Genomic DNA, 24998 nt, shown 5'->3' with positions numbered 1-24998 from the left:
TCTATGATATAAACGGCCAGGTGCATTCGGTGTCTTTCTGAAATAACCAGACATTTCTAACGGTGGTGGTTTTGACAACCATAGATATATATAAAGGCCTTTATATATCTATGTTGATAACAAAAATATATATATATATATATTTTATTCATTCAGTTAATTTTCAATTCTCGATTTTTTTTCAACGTGACTTTTTAATAATGAATAACATGTTATTGCTTGATTTCATTTTAATACAAAATGAACACCAAATAGTCCCAGTGAGGTAAACAATATAGGCTACTTAAACAACGTACAGAATATCTCAGTCATCTTATTTGCTTATACAATGGTTTTGAAGCCTTGTCTCCATTGTCTGGAATACAACGCTGGTGAGGAAAAACTCTTTATTCTTTGTTTGCCTTAAAGTAGTAGGATCGATATATAAGGAGTAATCAGTCTAAAATAAGTAAATCAGCCCAAAATATCCACAAATGGGTAGTTTAATAAAAGGACCTCAGTGTCCTTAATGGTAACTGCAGCCCTGAACTAAAGTGATAACTTAACATGCACTAGAAAGTTTAGTTAGGTTGAATAAGGTAGTGATTTCAAAAAAACGCAGGAACATCCAGGGATGAGACACATTCATAATGCCCAATGTGTGTGTTGTATAATCATTCTTCCAACCCAACCTTCCCAACTTCACACACAGTCAAAATAACACACAGGTCCCATTTTCTTATTTTTATTTAAAAAGGGGTCACACGCACCCTTTTTATATGATCTTCATAACATCACTTTAAAACATACCACAAACCGAAAACACTGCATTACCTAGTAAAAATAAATTACTGAGGAATGTAACAAAAAACAGTCAAGGAAAAGTGCGGCAATCATAATTGCACTATAGGAGACGTGTCTATGACTCCATTTAATGCTCTGGGTTGACTGAATAATTTCAACCCTGCTGTAAGCAAAACAAAGTTAAACAGTACAAAGGATAATTATAACAATAATAATAATAATAATAATAATCATACTGTAAGATTGCAAAACTAAACCAAAATCACATTGGTTCCATATATTGTGCTTATATCATATCTATTGTGGGAAGGGTGGTGGCATGGGATAGGGCACCATTGGTGGTGGGGGTGGTGGCTGTTGGGCCTGTGGTGGTGGCTGAGAGTTGAATGGGAATGGTGGGTGGTTCATGCCATTCTGAGCGACCCTCTGCATGCCCCCAAACTGAGGGGGGCCCTGGAAGCTTTGGTTACCAAAGGCACCCACCTGGTTTCCTGGAGTACCAAAATTACCCTGTCCATTGCTGTTGCTATAATTGTTGTTGCCATAGCTAACACTAGAGTTACCACCGTTACCTCCGTAGCTGCCACCATTTTGGGCCTTATTACCACCAAAGGCACTCTTTGGCCCATTGCTAAACCCTCTATCACTGTCCCTGTCCCTGTAGCTACTACCGCCAAAGTTGCTTCTCCCACCCCCAGAATACCTATCCCGACGGTCATCCTTGTAGCCACCTCTTCCCCCCCTTCCACGACCTGTATAAAATGAAGACAGGAGAGGAACAAAAGGAAAGTAGAGTGGGTTCAGAATATGAATACACTGAACCTACAACAACATGGCAGTGATACTAAGAGACATTGATAAGATAAATTAAGCCCTTTTCATACATGGAATATGTCAGAATTTGGTTGGAGTGCAGGTTTGATTATTATTGTGACTGTGCTAGTTTCTTCACAGTTTATCTATGTGCATATTTACGTAACAAGGTTCATATCTACAAAAGGGCTTTTGAGACATTGACATTATTATATAATAATAATAATACATTTCTCATAAAGAGGCACGCAATATGAATTAGTGACATTAACAGACAAATAAAATCAACAGGGGGCTTGACTTTTCTTTGTTCATAAAGTCAAGCTAAAGAATAAATTGTCATATCTACTAAAAGATATACTTCATCTTCCTTGAAAACCATTAATGTACACATAAAGTATTTTACCTCCTCTGTCCTCTGCCATCTGGATCAGCTTGGGGTTAATGGCCTGGTTGGCCTCGCGGAGCACAGAGATCAGGTCACTGGCCTGTTTCATGTTGTTGGGGGTGAAGAAGGTGTAGGCTGTGCCCGTTTTTTGACTTCGGGCTGTGCGTCCAATTCGGTGGATATAATCCTCAGAGGAGTTAGGGTAGTCATAATTGATGACAAATTTCACACTTAAAATTTGGAAAAGGGGGGGAGGGGGGGAAAAAAAAAGGGGGAAAACCATCTGTAAAAATAAGAAAAAAAAAAAAAAAATCCTCCAAAAAAAAAAAAGGGGGGGGGGGCAAAACAAAACAAAAAGGCCCCCATACAGGATTTTGCACACCACAACAGCCAGATCAAAGGGAAAAGTTAGCAGCTGTGGAGGCTGGGGGAAGAAAATGGTCACTAGGCTCTGGAGAAAAATGTGTTAAAACAACATATTACTGTGTATACATCTACTCCATGGGAATACTACTGTGGGAAGAGAGAAACGATGCACACTCCAATTGCTTACCATAATCAAAAAGATCCAAAGGACATTCACTCTCCCTTTTGTTAACCAAGGGAGAAAAAAAAAAAAATAGATTTAAGTCTTACCATAAAGGAGTATGCATTCACTAGTCCTTTCCCAATGCAGCGAAATCCCCCACAAATTGTCAAGTGACATCCAGGAGCTTCTACGCAGTTGGGCCACGATATGCACTGGGGCCTCTTCATGTGCCAATATAGGACCATTCAGGGGTACATTTTTGCAGGTCCGTTTTTCCCAGTACACTCGCAAAAGAAGCTTGATATTAAAGGCCGCACTGCATGTCTTGCCAAGACAAAATAGACCAAGTACTAATTTGAACAGGGGCCCCTTAAAAAAAATGAAAAAGGCCCAAGCGTTGAACCCTGTGGGACCCCTCACCGAGCACGGAACAATTCCCCCACCCCCTTCATCAGTCTCATCAAGGCAAGATCTTCCAAGAAGCCAGTGTTCACTTGAGAAAATGTCTCTCGTTGGCAGGTCTCGACATGACTATAAAACACAGGCGAGGGAGGAACTTTGGTTTGAGCTGTCTCACTCACTTTCTCCTCTCACTAGATGTTACCACTACCCCCTAAACACATGTGCCAGGTCTCATCAATTTTCAGAGACAAATAAAAGATTTCAAACTGCTCTCTCCATTTCAAGAAATCCAGCACTTTGACGGGAAAAGAAAACGACTGAAAGCTTAAAAGAGGCTCACAAGCACCCATGCTATGTGATACAAGCTCCGAAAGGTAACAATTTTTCCAAATCTCAAACAAGTGACTTGCAATACAGCGCTCTCTAACACAACAGCATGCAAGGCAAAAGTCACAACATCAAGCATATCTTTTTTTTTTTTTTGTTGTTGTTTTTTTTTACGTTTGAGTTGGAAACAGCTGGATGGCATTTGTCAGGTGAAATCCATGGACAGAGAACAGGTGTGCGTGTACATATCAGAGACAAAGGCTTAGCCACACAGCCTTTTGAAGATCACTGGCACACAAGAGCTTTCACCTCTCTAGGCCCACTGGGTGGCAAGCCAGTTGAGCACTTCCAATATGTCATCCTTCTCCCTCTCGAGGCCTGGGACTGTCATGCCTAGCGCCTGCCACAAAGACTCCACCTTAAGGTGAGAAAAACTCAGAAAATGCATAGAAAAGTTAAAGAAAGCAAAACCACTTTCTTTAAAGTAAGTGTAACACTGATAAGAAAGTGGTGCTACTCATTGGCATACTGACCCAAGCCACGGGAGGCCACATCTGTAGCGATGAGGATTGGAGCTTTGCCATATCTGAACTCTGAAGGGAGAGGGACAGTATTTAATTCAATTACAGAGCAGCCTGTGAGAAAGATTGTGAAATATATAGCATGCAATGTCATTTATTAGATCTCACCATTAAGGACCCAGTCCCTCTCCTGCTGGCTCTTGTCTCCATGAATTCCCATTGCTGGCCACCTGTGACAGACAGATTAAACATTTAAAACTATTGCAACTAGGGCTGGGTACAGAGTTGATACTTTTTAGGCACCGACCGAATTGCCTCCTTAGTATCAAGTATCGAAAAATGCCTCATCATTCAATACCTAATACATAATAATGAGGAAATCTCATCAGCGTCAGTGAGCCAATAAGCATGCAACATGCTTTTACCAAGATCTAATAATGCTGGGGATTGGCTGTCTAACGTTACACATTGTAGAGACACATAGGAAAAAACTCAACGTTACGCACAGAGACGGCTCACATAGTAGGAGCTTGATAATAAAAAGATTTGGCCGTAATGTGTCATGGTATTGGTACCGGTATTGAACATTTTTGAAAGATACACAGCCCTAATTGCAACAGGTAGAAGCAATAAGAAAGAAAACTTATCATTTGGCATAGCCTAAATATTAACTTCCTAGATGAACAGAATAATTAAAATAAGGAAAAGACATTCTTTGGAGGGGAGGGAAGAGGAGATCCTTACCCATCTCTTCTCATCCTCCTGGTGAGCTCATCACAACGCCTTTTGGTCTCCACAAAAATAATGGTTTTGTTCTCCTTTTCACTCATTATCTCCTCTAGCAAACGGATCAGTCTGACAAAGAGACAAAAAAGTTAAATGTAGTCGGTCGCTACAGCATACATTAGGTTTCTACTGATGCAAGTACAGTCAGACTTATTTAAGATTAAAGAAACAATTTGTTTTTTAACTAGTTGCCTGTTGGAGCCATTAACAATGGCTCCAAAAGGCAACTAGTTGCTTTGCTTTGTTTTGTTTTGTTAATATACCACGTTGATGATGCTTATTAATCTGCAGATTTATGTTTGAGCACTAGGTGGAGCATTGCCTTTGGGAAGGCATATAAGTAATACAGCCAGGGATACACAGGTGTGTGGCTAGGGGGAAAGCATACAGCTTGTTACCGTGTCGTGTCAGGTTAGTGTGTCATTTGGTTTGATTTGTGTGCAGAAGAAAATTAATGGAACTAAACCAGAAATGAAATGGACATTGAAATGCAGACATATTGTGGACATTGATTATTGGCACCCAGAACACGCGTCAAAGCAAGTTCTTCCCTGGTCCCACCTCATTGGCCTAATGTAGGAGTTGGTAAAAGACTAGACATTTCCTATTTAAACAAGGTTTTGAGAGAACAGGATAACTGGAACATTTATGACCAAGGACTAATACAAAGTTCCCCAATCACAATAGTTGACTAACTGAAGCTAATAAAGATGTATGATTCATCTACTCACTTGTCCTCCTTCTCCATGTCATTGCAAACATCAACTATCTGCAGGATGTTGTGGTTGGCACTGAGCTGCAGCGCGCCAATGTTGATCTGGATGTAGTCCTTCAGGAAGTCTTCAGCCAGCTGGCGAACTTCCTTAGGCCAGGTGGCACTCCACATCAGGGTCTGTCGGTCTGGCTGGTAAGGAAAAAAAGGAGGACTTTAACACTATTTTGCAGCTTCCCAGTAAATGTAACCCTCACATTAAACTGTTTATTTAAGGATGAACCAGTGTAACATCTAGTATCAGTAATAGTTACCGTAATCTGGGTGAGTTCTGAAGTATTTGTATTAAGCACAGGTTGTTTGATCAAGTTGTGTGGATAAGTATTTATGTATTTTATTCTTCTCCCTGTAGCATCTTGCCAGCTAAGTCTTTATTTCATGTGGGTGTTGGGCAAAATATTTCTCATAAACAAAGCAGCTGGGTAGTAGTCATGTTGTTGGTGCAACAATTTACTTTGCTCTGAAATTGCCTCAATTATAATGCCTACAGCCTGCAAAATGAAAGAAAAACAAACATAACTTACCCGAATTTGTTCCACTATCTTGCGGATCTGAGGTTCAAATCCCATGTCCAGCATGCGGTCTGCTTCATCCAGCACCAGATAGGTGCAACGACGCAAATTAGTTTTACCACACTCCAGGAAGTCAATGAGACGGCCTGGGGTAGCGATGCAAATCTCAACACCTAAAATAGATTAAGATATACTTTTATTGATCCTGCAAGGGGAAATTACATTTTTCACTCTGTTGTTTTCCCCCAAAGCATCCCCTAAAAGATATTATATATTTAAATTTAAAATCAATCAAATCTTAAATCATAAAATAAATACCTAATGGAACAGAGTCGAATGAACTGAGTAGGGGTGGTTTTTTTTGGAAAAATAAAATAAAACTTTTTTTTTTTTTTTATTAATAAAAAAAAAAAATATTAATAATTTTTTTTTTTTTTTGTTAAAAAAGTTTTTAAAAATAAAAAAAAAAAAAAAAAAAAAAAAAAAAAAAAAAAAAAAAAAAAAAAAAAAAAAAAAAAAATTGCCTTAATACTTTTCCTATTTAAACTTAATTTTTTCATTCAGAACACAAGAGAAGATAAGAGTTTACTTGCAAAACGTAATGAGCTAAATAATTGTTTTTCTCGATTATTCTGTTTTTGTGATCATTGAGAGCAGAAATCATAATCACGATTAAATTTTGATTAATTGCACAGCCCTAGAACTGAGTAAAATTTACATAGCGAGAATAACAAAGTAAGCATACCCCTCTCAAGGTCCCTGATTTGGGGTCCTTTGGGCGCACCACCGTAGATGCAGGTGCTCTTGAGACGGGAGGCCCGGCCGTATTCAGCAGCTACTTGTTGCACCTGCTGAGCCAGCTCACGGGTTGGCGCCAGCACCAAGCACTAAAGAAAGATGGATACATTTTTCAAAATAATTATTTGTGTATTGCATCCTTCACATCAAATAAATTGATAAAATATGAACGACTCATATATATTGGACTATTACAACTACTCTTGTGTTTATCCGTTTATGTAGGACAATAATAATAAAAATGATAGAAACATAAATTGGTGGCTTGTGGCTTTGAGGTAGAGTGGTTGCACCCCAACCACAAGATTGGCGGTTCGATCCCAGGCTCTGTATATTTTTTTTTTTATTTGTGTATCCCCGTTATTCAGATTGGCTCCAAAAATGGATGGCTTGGCTTGGCTCATGCTACACCCTGCAGACCAGGACAACAACTGCACCATTTGAACTGGCTCAGTATAGCATGCCAAGCTGTAATCATAATCAATTTATTTCCCCTCTCAAAATGGGATAACTCTGCTGGTACCATTATATCAAGGTACTGCTTGGACAACTTTTTCACCAAAGAGGAAAAAATATTCTTTATTATCTCTGTATTATTAGTTTGGCACCACATACTGAATATCAGAAAAAAGTGGCTATTTAGTGATATACAGAGCGATACAATGATCAATATGGTATGAAGACTGGGCATCATCTGGGCCTTTAGTTACAATATTGTGATAGCTTAAAAGAAATTTCCTGTTCTTCAAGAATTGTAAAAACAAAACAAAAACTAGAGACCATCTTGCAATGGGATCACACCACCAATGCCTGGAGCACACCCATCTTTAACCTCAGCCTACACTAAAGTTGAAAAACAATACCGCTGTTGCAACTGGTAAAAATTGGACTCCGTCAATATTATGCTGTGCTAATAGAGACAACTGGCCAGATCACATACACTAGACCAATATTTTTTCAAGTGTACTTACAATAGGTCCATCTCCATGCTCCAAGAATGGCTGATGTTGGATGTGCACAATTGCAGGAAGAAGGTACTAAAGAAAGAAAAATAAAAAGGTCTGAGCTCTAAATATAAATCCTAACTCATAGTGCACATGCATCAGTTTTCCAATGCGCACCACCAACACAGCAGGGTATATTTCTACCATCAGCCGACAAGTGTTAACATTGTTTCAAGTTGCAACATCTTATCTTAAATGTGTATCCTGTATTCACCAGGCATGAAAACAGGTCAGGGGTGAAAAAGGTGAGAAGGATATTACCCCTCTAGGGGGGTCCGGGGCAAAAAAAAATAGAATTTTAAATATTCCACATTTTAAAGCATCAATCTGATGCATTTTGAGATGCATTTTTTTTGCCAACCAACAGTGTAATATTTCAATATGCACTCATTAAAGTTAATTTGACTGGCAAAACAGTTAAAGTCCTTCTGACATTACACAATAATAAAAGTCATAATTTTTAAAAACTAAAAAGTTTTGGATCAATTTTTACTTCTTCCAACCATATGTTAAATAAAGAGTCAATGTGGATTTACATATTGCAATAATATCATAATCCTACAATGAATCATTGTGAAAACAAATTTACTACTTTGGCCAGGTCATCATCAAAAAAGCAAATTAGTACATTCCAGATTTTGTCCATGCTGATATTAGCTGCTTTATTTACATTTATTAAAAACGTCGCATTGTTTATCTTTTCATATAGCTAGAAGTCTAGACTCTGGGACAAGGCCGTTATGTTTAAATACCTGCCATGCTGATTCCAAACAGACAGCTTTGTCAAGGCAGTTTGGGCTTCAGATAGCTTTTACAAATCATGTTCCGCTATGAACGTGCACACACGTATTGTTGGTATCGCGGTCGGTCAGTAAAGGCGCAGTCGCAGCGGTAGTGGTCGTTGCCGGTAACATACTCGTATGACAGAGTGCACGGACCGAAGCTTTGTGACTAGCATCTAATGACTAGCAAGCCCTGTCTTACCGCTGCTGCTGTCCAGTGTCTTCCTTCAACATGCGCTGCAGAAGCACCCGGCTCCCTCAGTTTGAGGCACCAAGTGCTGAACGACTTCCCGTCTCCACCCTTTTCCTCTTGTTCTCCATTCATGCCCAGCGGCATTTGTTTTAACTACTTTCTCAAGTAAAGCTGCCTGTATCTACATGCTCCATTTTTTTTAGCTGCGTTACGACGGAGACCACACCGGCACCGCACTCTGACATTTCGGCAAAGACCCGCCCTACTTTGCATCTGATTGGCTAGAACTCGTTTCATTGGTTGGTGGAACTCGTTTCATTGGTTGGTGGAAGTACGATGATTGGTTAAATCCATAGGCAGTATGGTTAAATCCAGCGCATCAAAACAAATCCCATGTGGACTTTTTAATGTATTTATTTTTCTAAAATAGTCATACACCAGAAATTGGGCACCAGGCCAGAGTACTTAACCCCCCGCCCCTCCCAAACATTTTCTCATTGAATCTACACGATTCACGTAGGTCACCTATTTTGGTTTCAAAATGGCGAATTTCGCCGAAAGGTGAGTGATTTTCATGTCTGAATTCACATCATTCTGTTTAACCTTGGGCCAATCACTCTTGGCAACACCGTAATAAACCTATTCCACAATCTAAGTCTAAGTATTTGGCAAAAGTGTTACGTCTTAATGACCCAGGGGTGACAACAATTTTATTTCATATGGCTACTTCATAAGTGAAAATATTTTACTTACTGCAAGGGTTTTTCCAGACCCAGTTTGAGCGATGCCAACCATGTCTTTGCCACTCAGGGCAACTGGCCACCCCTGAGACTGAATCGGAGTTGGATCAGTCCAGTTCTGTTTGACAATAACTTCCATGACGTAGCCTGAAGAAGTAAGATATTCAAGTTAATAATGTTGAATGTCAAACCTTCTGACAAGAGCACATTAATAGGTAAAGAACTATTCAAGATTGTGTGGTGGAGCATTATTTCCTACTCACTTGGAAATGCAGCTTCATGGAATTTTATAATTGGTTTGGGGCAATCCCGGCCTTTGACTGTAACTTCTTTGCTTCTTCGGTACTGTTCAACCTCTTGCTGGAATTGATGGGAGAACATTTTTAAAATGACCACTGTCAATACACATACTCACAAGCCCACATGAACTAAAACTTAGAAAAGAGAAACAGGTCTTACAGGTGGTCTGCGAGTGGCATCTGTATGTTCCTGGTAGAAATTCTTTTGAAACTTTGGAAGCTCGTCGAGGTTCCAGTGCTTCTTTCGCAGCCTCTCACCAGGGTTGCCAAACTTTCCTGGAGGAGGTCCGCCCCTATTGCCTCCTCCACCACCACCACCAAAACGAGGGGGTCCTCCACCATACCTTGTGTAAAATAGCGGGACACATAACATAAAGCAGGGCCACACCTGGCACTTATTAAAGTGGCACTCCAAAAATTGCTCACATAAAAGTCAATAAACTAGTACATTGATTTTGACTTTTTATTTACAGTAAATTTATAACTGTCTAGTCAGTCCCTCCAGTTTATGGACATGCAATACTACACCACCGGAGTCTCCCTTTAACACAGTCTTGTGAACCACATACACACTTATTCCTCTCTTCCCTGTTTTCTGGCACCACATAAAAAATTACCCAAAAGGGCAGCGGCTTTAAATTAGTAAAAAACGTCTAAAAGACAGTTTAAATCAACATTTGTGCAGGACTCAGACACAATTGTCCAAACAGAGAAATAGTGTATACTCCCCAGAGGCAAACTTTGGTACTGAATATTATTTGCTTTAGAAACACTGAGTATCTCTGGCGTTTTTCCATAACAATAGTTGCTTAATAGATTGCTACAAAATGTTAATGTTGACAAACAGCTTACAGTGGCAAATTTAAAATGTAGAGCACATTAATATTGCCGTACTCATAAAATACTCACCGGTAACATTAAACTGTCAGATTACTGAATTGAGATTGACTTAAACATGGGCCCATTTTGAGGCTCAGCTTTACCTGCGTTGCAAACAAACGTTCTAGCTAGGTGACACTTAATGGAAAACAATAAATTTGTCCTCTGCGACACAGATCTTCGTCTCGGATGTGCATCCGAAAGAAGAGACGCCACTGCGTCACATGATAGCAACTAGCCGTGCAAACTGCTCAGCCTATGGCCGACACAGAGATATCGTTCGCTGCCATTTTAACTTTAACGTTACCTCTGACAGGCAGGGACACGTTAACAGATAACGTTACGTCAATGCAGGGACGCTTTAGTTTTAGACACGAATATAGCTAAAAAATGTATAAATAAATAACTAGTGGCGACATAAACTACAAGACAGGTGTCTTGTTTTGAGAATACAGACATGACAACAGTGCCGCTAGCAACCGTATGCTAGCTAGCTAAGCAGTTCATCTTGGCTGACTGTTGACGTTAAGAATCCCTGAGCTGACAGTTAACTTACCCTCTATCTCTGCCACGATCCCTGTCTGAAAATCCAGGCATTATGTAGTAGACTACTGTGTTAGAAGCGGACTTATTTTAAATCCCTTTACCCGGTGAACAAAACAGAAGATTACTCCAAGAGCTAAATTTGGCACAGGTAAAACAAAAAGAAAATGCCGGCAGACAAAAGTCTGTCTGGAGAGACGGAAGTGATGTCAGACGGGGCGGATAACATTATATCAATACGCGTCGTACAGTGCAGTGCAGTGGGACACCAGTGGTACTATTTTGTTTCCGCACACAGTCGTGGAGGAAGCTGTCTTGAAAACCAGTTAAACCCCCTTATCTATGTCTAAATTAAACACGTATTTGATATTTAAATTTGACAGTGTAATAGATGCCACATAATATTAACAGGGCAATAAAAAATGGAAATATGTAATAAATCCTGAAAAAAAAATGTGATAGAGAAGTCCTGAATGAAGTCATTACGTTGTTGTTGTTGTTATTATTATTATATAAAATTTGCCTTCACAAAAACATGCTAAATCTTAACTCATCACTATTCTAGTGATTATTTTTTTCAGTGAGATAAGTGTAAAATTAGGCCAGGGCCAAGGAACTATTACTGGGCTAATCAATATGGATGAGACTGAAAACTGATCATAGCTCAGTGGCCATGAGTCTTTAACTTTGTAGGATTAATACTGATACATATTTCAAATATTATTATTATTATTTTTTAATCACAGGGGAAGAAGCAACGGCTGAAAGCTGATTTATTTTTGCTGTGGTTACATATTCTGCCAGAGCCTTTTCACAAATTTTCAAAATATACTTTAAAAACCCAGGGCTACAACAGCTACATACTCGGATCAACATTGAAATAGAATAGTTACCATTAAATATTTTTTTTAACCTTTTTACCTGTCTCTGTCACATTTTGCCACCACACCAAGTCTTTCTGAACACACATGTGGCATTGGCACATGTGGCACATGTTGCATTGCCATCTGGGTTGGGTTGCTGAGTGGGATGAACCTTTTACTTGTTTGACTCTCAATACCATCATATCAATATAGATCAAGATAATGATTCAATGGCACTTGAGAGTAAAAACAGGGTTGAGCCTAAAAATACTGGTATGTATCATTCATAATTCAAAAAAGTATCCATAATGTGACGTTTTGAATGTGATATTCATGCTGAACATACAGTATCTCCAAAATAGTCTAAACGTATCAACATGTGGGATGCAAGAGGCAAACCCCAGTGATAGTCCGTGGTATCAAAGCTCTGTACATGATTTCTGTGCATTATAACGGTGCCAGACATCCTGGATCAGACATTTTTTTTTTGCAAGTGAACGTAACCCAGGCAGCAATGATGTTTGACAAAGCAAATGGGTAGTAATAAACATATTTTGTAGAAGATATGGGTTTCTCTGTATACTCAAAAACTTAATTGCTGAAATGAAGGAACAAAGCAAAATCACTACAACAAAGTCAGACGATCAGTAACCAACAATATTCTGTGAACATTTATTTGAGAAATGCACTAATGTAACAAAATGAATTAGAACATAGAATGAGGAAACTAGTTGTTTGAACAAATTCCTTTGGATCTTCATCCTGTTGCTTTTCAACACAGTCTTCATTTGGTTAATATAAGATGTTTGCTGGTACTTGCAAAGACAGAAAAAACTGATTTCATTTTACACAATTAAAATGACAACAATATTATTATTATTTTTATATATATCAAATATACATGCTCTTTTCTTAAAAAAAGGGGCCATATATGAGGGGATTATAATCATGTTTGAAAATCCATTTATTTTACAAAGGAGTCTGGCCATTGATCTAGTGCTTCTTTATTCTGCAAATAGCAGATGCAGATGCAGAATTTGATAGAAAATCTGCAACACATACAGTAAAACATTACCTCCTGTGATAGGAAAGCCTAATACAGGCAATTAGAACAGGCAATATATTTACAGTGACAGAGGAATGAAAATGTTATTAATGGTTACTTTCACAGCCTTTAGCATAATTTACAGTAAGTTAAGCTACAGTTTAAGAATTGTTTATATGATACAACCCAGAAAAAGAAATCATTATATACTCACTATAAAATATCTTACGATTTCAACACATACTTCTCTGTGGTCAGCAGTGTCCCATCCACCCATTCACAGTTCCTTTCTTTTATCAGGGACAATCGGACAATCTAGGTTCTTCTGGCTTCTTAAGCTGCTGTCTTTCGCTTCAAGGGAGAGACATTTGGATCAGCCCAAATACAAAGCAGTAATTACTCTATTAATTAAAGTAAATACAGAAATAAGAGAGTAAACGCTTAGAGCCAAACTGACTTGCTAAATTTTTACCTTAAAGCTATAGTGACTATTTAATATTAATGAACATCTGTTACATTCAAGCCATTGCCAAATTAGTTGACAGCTATTTAAGCCTATCAGCTCCACAAAACTCTCTCTGTATTTCTCAGTATGACTATGTTTACAACATGGTGGAGTCTGGCGACTTTCATGCGCAGCAGCTCGAGTGATGTGTTTTACGTTACCGCTGAGAAAGGAAAACAGCAACGTTTAGCTTTGGAGACGAAGAGGACTGCTGCAACAGGTGAAGGCATGGCTGAAAACTAGAGATGGTCCGATACCATATCGGTATCGGCTCCGATACTGCCTAAAACTCTGGTATCGGTATCAGGAAGTACTGGAGTTTATGCACCGATCCTATACCACGTAATAAAGCCCTAAAGAAAATCTACGTTAAAGTAGTTTATTTATGTTCTTTTTCTGTTATAACTGACTGTCAAACCTCATAATAAAAGAAAGTTCTACGGCATCCATTGTTTGTGTTTGTTCATGTTTCACAAAGAGTTTAACCTGAGCCAGACTGACAACAAAGATAGAAATAATATCACATCCATACAGGGATAGTAGTATACAATTGTTAAAACATAATAAAATATATGACACACTGGTATCGGATCGGTACTCGGTATCGGCTGATACGCAAGTTCAGGTATCAGAATCGGTATCGGGAAGCAAAAAAATTTATCGGGCCATCTCTACTGAAAACCCAAAGAAGCGCCCACGAAATGTTACAGTCAGTGTTTGTACTGCTGAAAAAAGACCTACACATTCAGCAGAAGGTCTAAAATCCAAAAAAGAAAGTGACCGACTGCAAAGACAAACACGGATAACCGTTGATGTTGCTTTGGCTACTTGCAGTGCGCTGAATAAAGAAAAGAAAAGGTGCTCTTGAACAGTTTACTAGTGGGTTTTGTAACGTATTAGGCGTAGGAATTATTGCTATTACATTTACTCAACCTAAATGATGTGCTACTAGCAACTGTGTGGAGGAGGGCTGGGGGTGATTCACGATCACAGAAGGCTTGCGTCATGTTAGACTATATCCACAAGGTTCCACTTCCGGGATTATTTGTTGAATCTGAGTTTTCTGTTTCACGCCTAAAACAACCTTTGAACATACATATGTTCCACCAAAACAAGTTCCTTCCCGAGACTTTTGCAGCGGCACCGTGGCTCCGCTCCGGCAAAGAAACCACCGCAAAGATTGGTTTAAAGAAAGCAAATAAACCAGAGCACTTTTTTCTCCCAGCCAGACCCTCCTCTGCAGCATGCGGGTCGTGTCGTGACATATGCGGTTTGAATCAAGATAGTGGATGGCCCCTCGCACAGTGTTGTTGTCATTAGTGACACATCATGGTAGTCACTTGTAACTAAGCATATAAACTATAGCTGAATAACTATTGACATGTGTTGTTAAGCATTTCTCCTCATTTCATCAACTTTACCTTGGTAAGCAGCATTCCAACATACTGTAATTGCCAACTACTTCACCAGCACTGCTATACATATCAGGTGCAGCAGTAGTGGAAAGACCACGTCTGCACTTTAATTTGGACAGAAACAGCTGGGAAACAACATGCGTTTCATTTCTGCTCTGAGATATCCATGTAAACAAAGCTTTGACTTTTTTTCCTGGGTTCATTGTCTCATTTTCCCTTTATTTCTAAACCACAGAGGGAAGTGCAGTCCATTATAATAAATGAATGGTGGAACTACACATTAGCAGTGTGACCACCTATAAAGGGCACACACCTCGGCCTACTTCCTATTTTCTACCTTGACTAGTGACATCATAGACATCCATTCTTCCAGGATAAAGAATGATACAAATAGTTGTGCTGTGCTATTGTGTGGTCTGCAATGTTTAGTTTTCTCAAATGTGTGTATTCTCTTTTGTTTATGTGTTATCTGAACTGTTGTTGTGTTTTCCATCTGAGGGCCACCACATATCACAATGTGCCATTGAAAATCAAAGCTGCCACATTATCTCAGCTCCTCAGAGTGTGCTGTCTTATGTGAAAATGTAAACAATTTTTTTTTTTTAAACAACTACACCAAATATGACCAAAAAATGGAGGATCTTGTATGATATAGATTGTTGTGAAGACACAGCATAGGCTACATTTTATTAACTGTGCTGATTTTTGAGGTTGGTGCATTTGCACATACAATAAACACACATCTAACAAATACCTCACCAATGAAAAAAGATGATAAAATATAAGTGGTAATATTTGTACTTACCACAAAGCATCCTTAGAAAGCCATCTCTTTCTTTGATGAGTTCAGTGTTATTGGCTGTTAACTGGTCACTTGTTTTCTTGAGATTGGCTATATCTTCCAATAACTGGTTTCTCTCAGTTCTCCATTTGTTTTTGTCTTTATTCACTATTGTGGCAAGGGGAACAACAAAACAGCAACTGAATATTCTCATAGCCTATGTTATCATATTATTACAATCATCATATAATCAACATCATGTAAATTACGTTGTATAAAAAATGTTCCTGTTACTAACACCAAACAGAATTAAAACTCACTTTGGACCCCGAGATAAATGATCCCAGCCAGCAGGAGAAGACACACCACACCCAGAAACCTTGAATCAGCTCTGACATGATTCCTCTTACCTAAGTTTTCACGGATGACTGATACAAATAAATAATCAACATCAGGCTCAGAATTTTGAGGATACTGCCATCTATTATGTTTAGCTCTGTATTACGGTACATAAAATACAAGAAAATTAAATGTAAACATCACTTCAGCTTCAACAAAATCACACTGCTGTAACACAAAGTAACTGTGTAACATGAATTGAAATTCAAACTAAAAAAATAAAGGAAATAAAATCCAAATCTATGTCAACCCTTTTGTGTTTGCACACCTGCTTGTTGCTAATGCTGGTCGTGTCCGTACCTGGGTGCTGAGGCTCTGCAGGTCTTGGTGTATTTGGTGACATGCCCTCCACCCAGGGGTTGTCATACACTCTCAGGCTTTCTGCACTGACATAGATGTTCACTATACTCTCCTTGCCGTCCGGTTCACAGTAAACCTTGTTAATGATGCCAGGCTCAGCGTACAGGTCCCCCGACATGTTATGGCTAATAACTTAACGATTGCTTGTAGTATTACAAAGTTTGTTTTTAATCTTGATAATATGTCTGTTTTCTGAAAGAGGCTGGAGATCCACACCGATGATGCCATATAAAAGGGGAAGAGCAGAAAAACTGGAAGTCATAAGTAGTTAACCATTTGGGCATCTTGTTCCCTCTAAATTCACCTGGTCATCAGTTACCTTTGACATTTGATTTGTTGTCCATAACCAGAGATAATGGTCAGTGACTATTTGTTGTTGACGGAAAAGCAATCATGCAAATGAACCAAAAAAGAGACAGGTAACAATGAGTGGGCCCTCTGTTAGATTTAAAAAAAAATATGTAGTTCTACAGTTTACATTAAATGAGATCTTTCTCACACAGAAAATAATGTAGAAATATGTTTGAAGGTTTCTCTTCAAAAGTCACATTTGTTGGATGTGTTGGCATGGTTTCTTGTGCAATACCACAAAAACACCATGACTAAAATTAGGACACATGGCCTGAGGGACACAAATATAAGACATGCAGATGGAGAACTTCATGGAAAATCTGCAACACATAAGATATAACCGCCTGTGCACCTGATAGAGAAACCCACAATACCAGGCATTTAGAACAGAAAATGTAAAAAACAAGTTGAATCACTGCTATATTTACAGTGACGGAGATTAACATGTTATTAATGGTTACTTTTGCCTATTTTAATTTTTTGTGTACCTTATAATACAGTGAAGTTTTAGCTTTGAACTAGTGATGAATAGCGGCTCTTTGACACGAACAAAGGGAACAGAGTCATACTTGGTGAGAGCCATTCTTTTTTTTTTTTACATAATATTTTTAATTTTTTTTATTGTGCCAATAAAAGGTTTCCTAATATTAAGTGTTGCATGAATTACATTCAAGGCAAGGCAACTTTATTTACATACTTCATACAGAGGGTAAATTCAAAGCAGAGGTGTATAGTCCAGGTGCCAGAAAGTAGAAATCCTGTCCAGCAGCTGTCCCAACCATCACTAAACCAGCTCCTCTACCAGGTAGATGAGCTCGTTAGTGAAAACACCTGTTCTAGATGTAGAGGCAGATCCAAAAACATGGCAGGATTTTTACTTTCTGGCACCTGGACTATACACCTCTGATTCAAAGTAGTGAATTCACTGACAAAGCAGAGGGATGTGGGTCACCTTAATGTTTACAATGCAGATCATTGACATTAGCTCTGGCTATACGATCATTTAGTGCTGCTAAACCTGGTCCACACATGTGAAATGAGATTATATTGGTGGGATGTTTGATTCGGATCCAAATCTTACAACAAATTCTGATTTTTACAGCCTTGAGACCCAAATCAAGACTTTGTATTATGACTAAAATGTTAACAACTTTACATTTAACACCTAACACTTAACTGATTTGTGTTATTTAATTAAATATATCTTCTATCATTATGAATTAATTTTTCAAATAAAAAATGACGTATATATTAGCATTTTTAGCTCTTCAACTGCAGTACAGTTTGTCAATCTCGATAGCCATATTATGATATGAAAATCACTCAGTCATACAATTAATAAGGTCATTCAAATGTATTTATTTAGAGTTTAGAGTACATCACAGACACAAAATTAATGAATATAATATTACTGATATGAGCTCAGAACTTTGTTTACATAAAATGTGTGAGAGTAGAACAGCTGTGGAATCAGTCCAAGAGCATACAATAATAATCAGATTTTATTGAGTTTTTTTTCCCCACATATAAAGTATAATTCATCACTGCATCTCAAATAATTCCAGTTATTTAAAGTATTTATGTTTGAAATGTGAGTGATTCTTCTCTATTACCACGAGGACCACCATCATCCGGCTGTCTGCTTCTCCAGTACCTAGAGATGAACAAAAACTGCTCAGCCACAAATTCAAACCATTAAAAATATATTAGAAATGTGTACTGTTGACATTGTTATTTCAGAGCATGCTATTATGAGGCCCAACATAATAATGATTTTGACTGAAACACAGAAAGCTCAGGTGTTTATGTTTGTGTAATGATATTGATATCATTACACTGTATAGTTCTGTATTGTCAATATAAAAAGCACTTCCTCATCTGTGTTCTTTAATCTGTAAATCCAGGGCCACATTAGGACTGCTGGGAGCCTTATTGGAAATTGACCAATTAATTAAGTAGGCACAGGTTTGTCTCCCTGTACTGACACACATTTTGAATGTAGCACAGCGAAAGTCAATAAATAATCAAAAATTGGAAAATGACTTACTTCCTTGTAACTGCCATCCCATCTACCCATTTCCAGTCATTTTCTTCATTAGTCAGACCAATCCAGGTATCCAGGTAAAATGAGCTGATATATTTCTAAATGTCAAAGATTATAATCAATTATTTATCACTTTATTTAGTGTCCTTCCAAAAAGAGTATGTATACCTAAAGAGCCACCCTTCTGACATGTCACAGTGGGAGAAGCGGTGTAAATAACTGCTGAATTCCATTTAGCTGCTTCAGTTTCAAGGTACTATGCTGCGTGGCCATTGTTAATGTTATTAGTAACAACTCTGCTTTTCTTACTATGGAAAGTCAAAATGTCTGCTGGCCTATTGTGATAATGCAGATAGAAGAGGAAAAAAAACTGTTCTATATTTGAATGCATTATTTCCTCTTTGTCTGTTTTTGTCTCCCTCTTACATTGTTCATATTGTGTATTCACTTCTGCAGCTTTGCAGAAGTCATTAGACTCATAGACTTTCTCTTCCTTTTTTCTTACATTTCAGGAAGACTGAAGGTGCATTGCACACAACCTGTTCTGACATCCATCTTTTTAAGAGGCCAAATGCCTATTTTTTCTACCACATTCAAAATTGTATACATGTATTTCTGATGCAAATATTTACCACGGAGACCATTAATAACACTGACATATTTAAATCCTAATATTAAAATGATGAATTTGCAAAGGGAAGCAGGTTTTGTATTTTGGTTGCATTTACAAACCTTTTAAAACAAGAGCATAGTTTGGACGAGAATAAAATAAGAGCAGCAGCTGTGCTTCATGATCTTCACAGACTGTTCCGCTGTCAGTCCAGGTTTTCTTTGAGGTGGACATTAAATAACAACTATTGCCAAACTTCATCCAATGGTCAGGACCGCATGTTGTCTCTGTTTAACAACACAACATTGTATGACCTCAGTCACAATATATAACTCCATCAGGCAGAAATACCACTCTCAGCTTTTTCGTAGTACTGTTAGCCATCTGTTCTTCTGACTGAATTATCTTAAAATCTCTCAATGTCTAAACAGGGCTTAAAATGAAAACCTTGTTGAAGAAGTAGTTTGACATTTTGGGAAATATGCTTATTCACGTTAATTGAGTTAGATGAGAAGACTGATACCACTCCCGTGTCTGTAGCCTACTATAAATATGATGCTACCTGCCAGCAGCTGGTTAGCTTAGCTTAGCTTAGCATAAAGACTGGAAACAGCTAGCCTGGCTCTGTTTGAACTTAACTAAATCTGCCTACCAGCGCTTCTAAAGATCAGTAATTAACATGTTACACCATACATGTTTAAGTCGTAGTGTAAACATGACAATTAGCAATTTTAAGGAAGTTATGTTTATTCTTGGCCAGGACAATGCTGGTTGCCATTTTACACTGTGGTTTTAGAATAAATTATACAAATGCTATTTAACTTTTTAATTAGTGATCTTAAGCTTAACTTACTTACTTACTTCCTTTCAAAAAAAATCTTTATACAGAGACAGGCTACCTTTTTACCAGTTTCCAGTCTTTGTACTAAGCTAAGCTAACTGGCTGCTGGCTCTAGCTATCTTTTTATCGAACATACATGAGCAGTATTGATGTGCTAACCTAATTCTTGGTAAGAAAGTGAATAAGTGTAATTTCCAAAATGTCTTACTATGTCTTTGATTAAAATCATTATTCATATTTTCACTCACCAATCTGTATTTGTAATTCATCTCTCTCTCTCTCTCGTGAGGTTCTTGTTCCTGGCATTCAAATTGTCTTTCTCCTTTTCTAACTGGCTCGTCTTTTGGGTCAGGTTGTGATTGAGGCTTTTCATTTCAAAAACTTACATAGGACCACCAGGACAATGACTGCCACCAGGAGCAGAAGACACAGCAGCCCCAGAAGCAATGCAGCAACTCTGAGATAATTCCTCTTCTCTGAACTCACATTGACTGAATCGGCTGTTGGCACAAATAGACAGGGCTGATAAGTTTATCTTAAAGACCTAGTGCCGTGACCATAGTCTTACTTAGGACTTGCATTTTATAACTAGCTATTTTGTGAAGTTCTCCTTCATTAAAAGTTAACAATTTGAGTTGTTTTTATTTACCCACGCTTAAAAATTCCATGGCCTTATAGCTAAACATTTGTTGTTTTTTATGACCAGTTTTAAGTAGTAATTCATCTATCTAAAGTAAAAACAATATCCTTTGTGGGACATATGACAGGCAGACAGAAATAGACAATGACAGATATAGATACTTTGCTGTTGGTCCTCAGTCCTGTTGTCCTGTGATTTGTCCTGTGGCGTACTCTCCTCTGCCCAGTAATTGTCATAAATCCTCACATTATCAATGTCAACACAGACGTCTACGTTTTTGTCCTCCTTCACACCTGTCTGAAATCTAACTTTTTTGGTGAAGTCTGGCTTGGCATATATATCCTCAGACATGCTGCTTTCCCACTTCACCTAATTTAATTTTAGGTGTACTCTCTTCTGCTTGGACCAGTCCGACAGTATTTTAGCATTTGTATCACCTAACCCTACAGGGAAGTAATTGGAGCCACATTGGCCACATGGGTTTTTTAAAGGGAAGAAAATAGAGGAAATCACTGGGCCATGACGTTGGATTATTTAAAGCCTTAATTAATTAATTGTAGTAAACTTGGAAATGGTGACAATGCAAAGCTCTAAGCCACCATAACACCCCATAATTTAACTAACTAAAAAAAGTCTATTCACCCTTTTATTTATTGTATGTCCAACTACTTACATTTGTGGTAGTGGATTTCTAAAGTCAGTATCTATCTTTAAGTAATAAACCATCTACACTGATAGGGTTGTTGTCTTTTTTCCTGTCTTTCATTAAATATATACCACACTACAATAGAAGCTAATGTGGTCATACATTTTTAGATGAGAGTGCTCAACTTCCTTAAAGTGTAGGAATCTATCTATCTATCTATCTATCTATCTATCTATCTATCTATCTATCTATCTATCTATCTATCTATCTATCTATCCATTCATTCTTAGCAGTGGTTTAAGATTTCAGAGATTTTGCAACGTTGAAACCAAATGGGAAAAACCATTATGCAGCTGCAAGGCCAAACAGGTAAAAGTGGTCACCTAAAATAAATCATACTAACCAGCCCTCAGTTTCCTGTAACAGTAAGCAGAGAATCACATGCGTAAATATGTTGCCATCTGTGTTACTATGTTAGGTACTTCGTCTGAGTACAGTTCAGAAAGATAATTTATCATTTCAGAGGCACATTCTCAAGACATTGGGACATTGAGGACCAAACTCTAAAGTCAATACAGCTGAACATCATGGATCAACTGACGGATATCTATGTCAATGAAGCGGGACCATTCGGTTATCTTGGCAAAAGGAAGAGTTTGGTAAAAAGTTCAGAAAGTATTTATGAAAATGTGTTGATCCACAGTCTGGAGCCAAACAAAACTGCTGCACTCTCAGGTAATGAACACATGCAAACAGGTCCTGTGTACAAATACTATAATGTTGACTGCAGGTTCATGTGAATGTGTGGACCATAGACTATATATAAACATTTAAACACAAACACAGGAAAGATTATTATCTACAACACAGACTAAAATCAGGAGCAATAACGTGGAGGGCATGGTTTGCTGTCATTGATGGTTTTAGATTTGTACTAATAAACTCTAGGATTACAACATAACTGTGGTGGAAAATAACTAGGTACATTTACTTAAGTACTGTACTTAAGTACAAATTCAAGATACTTGTGCTTTACTTTAGTATTTCCATTTAATGCTACTTTAACCATCACTTTGGAGGAGAATATTACTTAACTACATTTGTTTGACACATTTACTTTTTAGATTACAATTTTTCATATTCCTGTCCAATGAAAACTATGTATCTCCAGATTTGGTGATTTTACATGTTTTTGATAAACTGAAGGATGAATTGTTTCTTTGTGGGTTGAGAAAATTATCATACTTCTTAAGTTAAATACATTTAAAATGCCTCTTGGAGCTTTTTTTCACAAAGTCGAAAACAGGGTTTTTTCTGACACCATGAAAAGTTTTTAGATGATTCCAACAGAAGAGCCACACTACAAACATATGATCTTATAGAATATGATGCAATGCTGTGTAAATTAAACTACCCATCATTATATAAAGGAGTTAAATTAGCACAACCTTGAACATCCACAGCAGTAATATGCATTAAAAAAACACACTAATGTGCCAGTATGTTGATATATAATAGTAAACTAGAGACCATCTTGGGATGGGATTACACCTGCTGTGACATCAAATTGGGACAGGGATTTGGTGACAGAAGATGTCTCCAGGACCACATTTTGCCATGATGACACACACAAACACATCAGAGACGCTGTCATGGCTAGTAACCACTGACAGGGACCATTTTATTGCACAATGAGTACTTTAACTTTTCAAACTTTAAGTACATGTTGCTTGATTTTACTTAAGGTTTTGAATGCATTACTAAGTGGAGTATTTTGACAGTGTGGTATTACTTTTACCTAGGCGTATACAGTATGTGAATATAGGTGGATTTTATTTGATTTCACATTGAGGAGCAAACGCATGACAAATACTCCTACCTTCAGGTGCTGAAGTGGTAAATAAGAGTTCCTGCAGAGCTGCTGCAGTGGGTCTGCTGTGTCTTCTCGTACTGACTGGACTCATTACTGTGGTTTGCCTATGTGAGTACTTTGTTAGCATGCTGATTTAACACAAAGCAGGTGATGCTGGTTGACAGTGTTTTATTTATTTGCTTAAGCTTTATGTGTCAATCACAGTTACCAAAGGCAGCTCTGAGTGGAAAATGGAGATGGTCCTGTTACAGACCAGTTACAACAACCTGACTCAGGAAAGAGACCAGCTAAAGACCAGTTACAACAACCTGACCCAAGAACTCAACAAGCTCCATACAGTTATTGAAAACATGACCAAAACGATAAATGATCTTCAAAGAAAGCTTCAAGGTAATTGTTAGTATTATTTTTAACTAACTTAATAATAATAATAATAATAATCATAATAATAATAATCATAATAATAATACATTTTATTTATATAGCACTTTACATGGTACTCAAAGACACTTTACAGTAAAACCAGCACACTTAGCACATAAGAAACAGATGAAACAATAAAACCAACACATAAAACAAGCATATTAAAAACAATTAAAACAATAAAACCAATAGGCTAACTGTCACTGGAGAAATGTAAGACTATTTTATGTGGAAGGCTAATCTGAAGAGGTGTGTTTTGATGAGTGTTTTGAATGTGTCCAGGTCAGTACAGTCAGTGCAGAGGGTGGGGGCTGCAATGGTGAAAGCTCTGTCCCCAGGTACGGTGCTTGGTCCTCTTTATTTAATTGTTCTTCTTCATGATAAAGCAACTTTACCAGCAACAGTTCAGTTATTTTTATGTGTTAGCGGCTTAACAAAAGCATTTTGAATTTGCCTTTGATTCGCGCCTCTGATTGGTCTTCTTCTCATGTGTGTGTGTGTTTCTGTGTGTATTTCTGTGTGTGTGTGTGTGTGTGTGTGTGTGTGTGTGGTGTGTGTGTGTGTGTGTGTGTGTGTGTGTGTGTGTGTGTGTGTGTGTGTGTGTGTGTGTGTGTGTGTGTGTGTGTGTGAGATGTAGTGAAAGAGAAAGCGAAAAACTGAATAAATGCCATGTCATAGAAGTGGATAAAAGCATGCAACTATTTATTTTAAAAGTTACCTATACAGTATATTCACTACGGACCATAAGATATGTAGCTTCTGATTTAGATTTTTAATAAAGACTAATAAATAAATCTTTATCAAATAAAACAATACGCTGTTTCTAAAGAAGATTTTTTATGTTGGTTGAAATTAAATTTGCTGTCTATGAAATGCTTCTTGGTGTGTGAAAAGTTTTTTTTTGTTTTGGGGTTTCAGCTAATGGATCCCTTCAGCGCCAAATGGACATCGGTTCAGAGATGAAGACTGTGCAGAAATAAAGATTGTAATCAATCACAATCCCTAAATTTATATTTCGCTTTTTGTGATTGATTGATTGATTGATTGATTAACTGCTTCAGATTATTTTACTTCAATTATGCCAACAGATGATCATAGTTTTGTTTCTAGATGTTTTGATTGTATTTCTAC

General features: G+C 37.7%; 1 protein-coding gene and 1 long non-coding RNA gene across 3 annotated transcripts; both read right to left on the bottom strand.

Annotated features, from left to right (window-relative positions):
- Positions 1–708: 708 nt before the first annotated feature.
- Positions 709–11281, bottom strand: LOC120560064 (probable ATP-dependent RNA helicase DDX5). The gene is made up of 13 exons (XM_039802173.1): positions 11085–11281; positions 9810–9993; positions 9614–9710; positions 9364–9497; positions 7603–7668; positions 6579–6720; positions 5846–6006; positions 5281–5453; positions 4508–4618; positions 3932–3993; positions 3760–3835; positions 2003–2214; positions 709–1535 (listed from the first exon to the last, which is right to left on the bottom strand). The coding sequence occupies exons 1-13, from the start codon at positions 11123–11125 to the stop codon at positions 1081–1083; spliced, it is 1914 nt and encodes a 637-aa protein (XP_039658107.1). The 5' UTR covers positions 11126–11281; the 3' UTR covers positions 709–1080.
- A 6882-nt stretch (positions 11282–18163) lies between these two features.
- LOC120562226 lies at positions 18164–21356 on the bottom strand. 2 transcript variants are annotated; one of them, XR_005639711.1, is made up of 4 exons: positions 21087–21356; positions 19567–20785; positions 18838–18932; positions 18164–18444 (listed from the first exon to the last, which is right to left on the bottom strand). It is a non-coding gene; the product is annotated as an uncharacterized LOC120562226 (long non-coding RNA). The 2 variants fall into 2 exon arrangements; XR_005639710.1 differs by having other exon boundaries at positions 18838–20785.
- Positions 21357–24998: the final 3642 nt, after the last annotated feature.

This window comes from Perca fluviatilis, chromosome 1 (assembly GCF_010015445.1).
Source record: "Perca fluviatilis chromosome 1, GENO_Pfluv_1.0, whole genome shotgun sequence".
NCBI classification, from domain to species: domain Eukaryota; kingdom Metazoa; phylum Chordata; class Actinopteri; order Perciformes; family Percidae; genus Perca; species Perca fluviatilis.
Note: the sequence above shows the minus strand (reverse complement) of the source record. Positions and strands in the feature narration are given on the sequence as shown.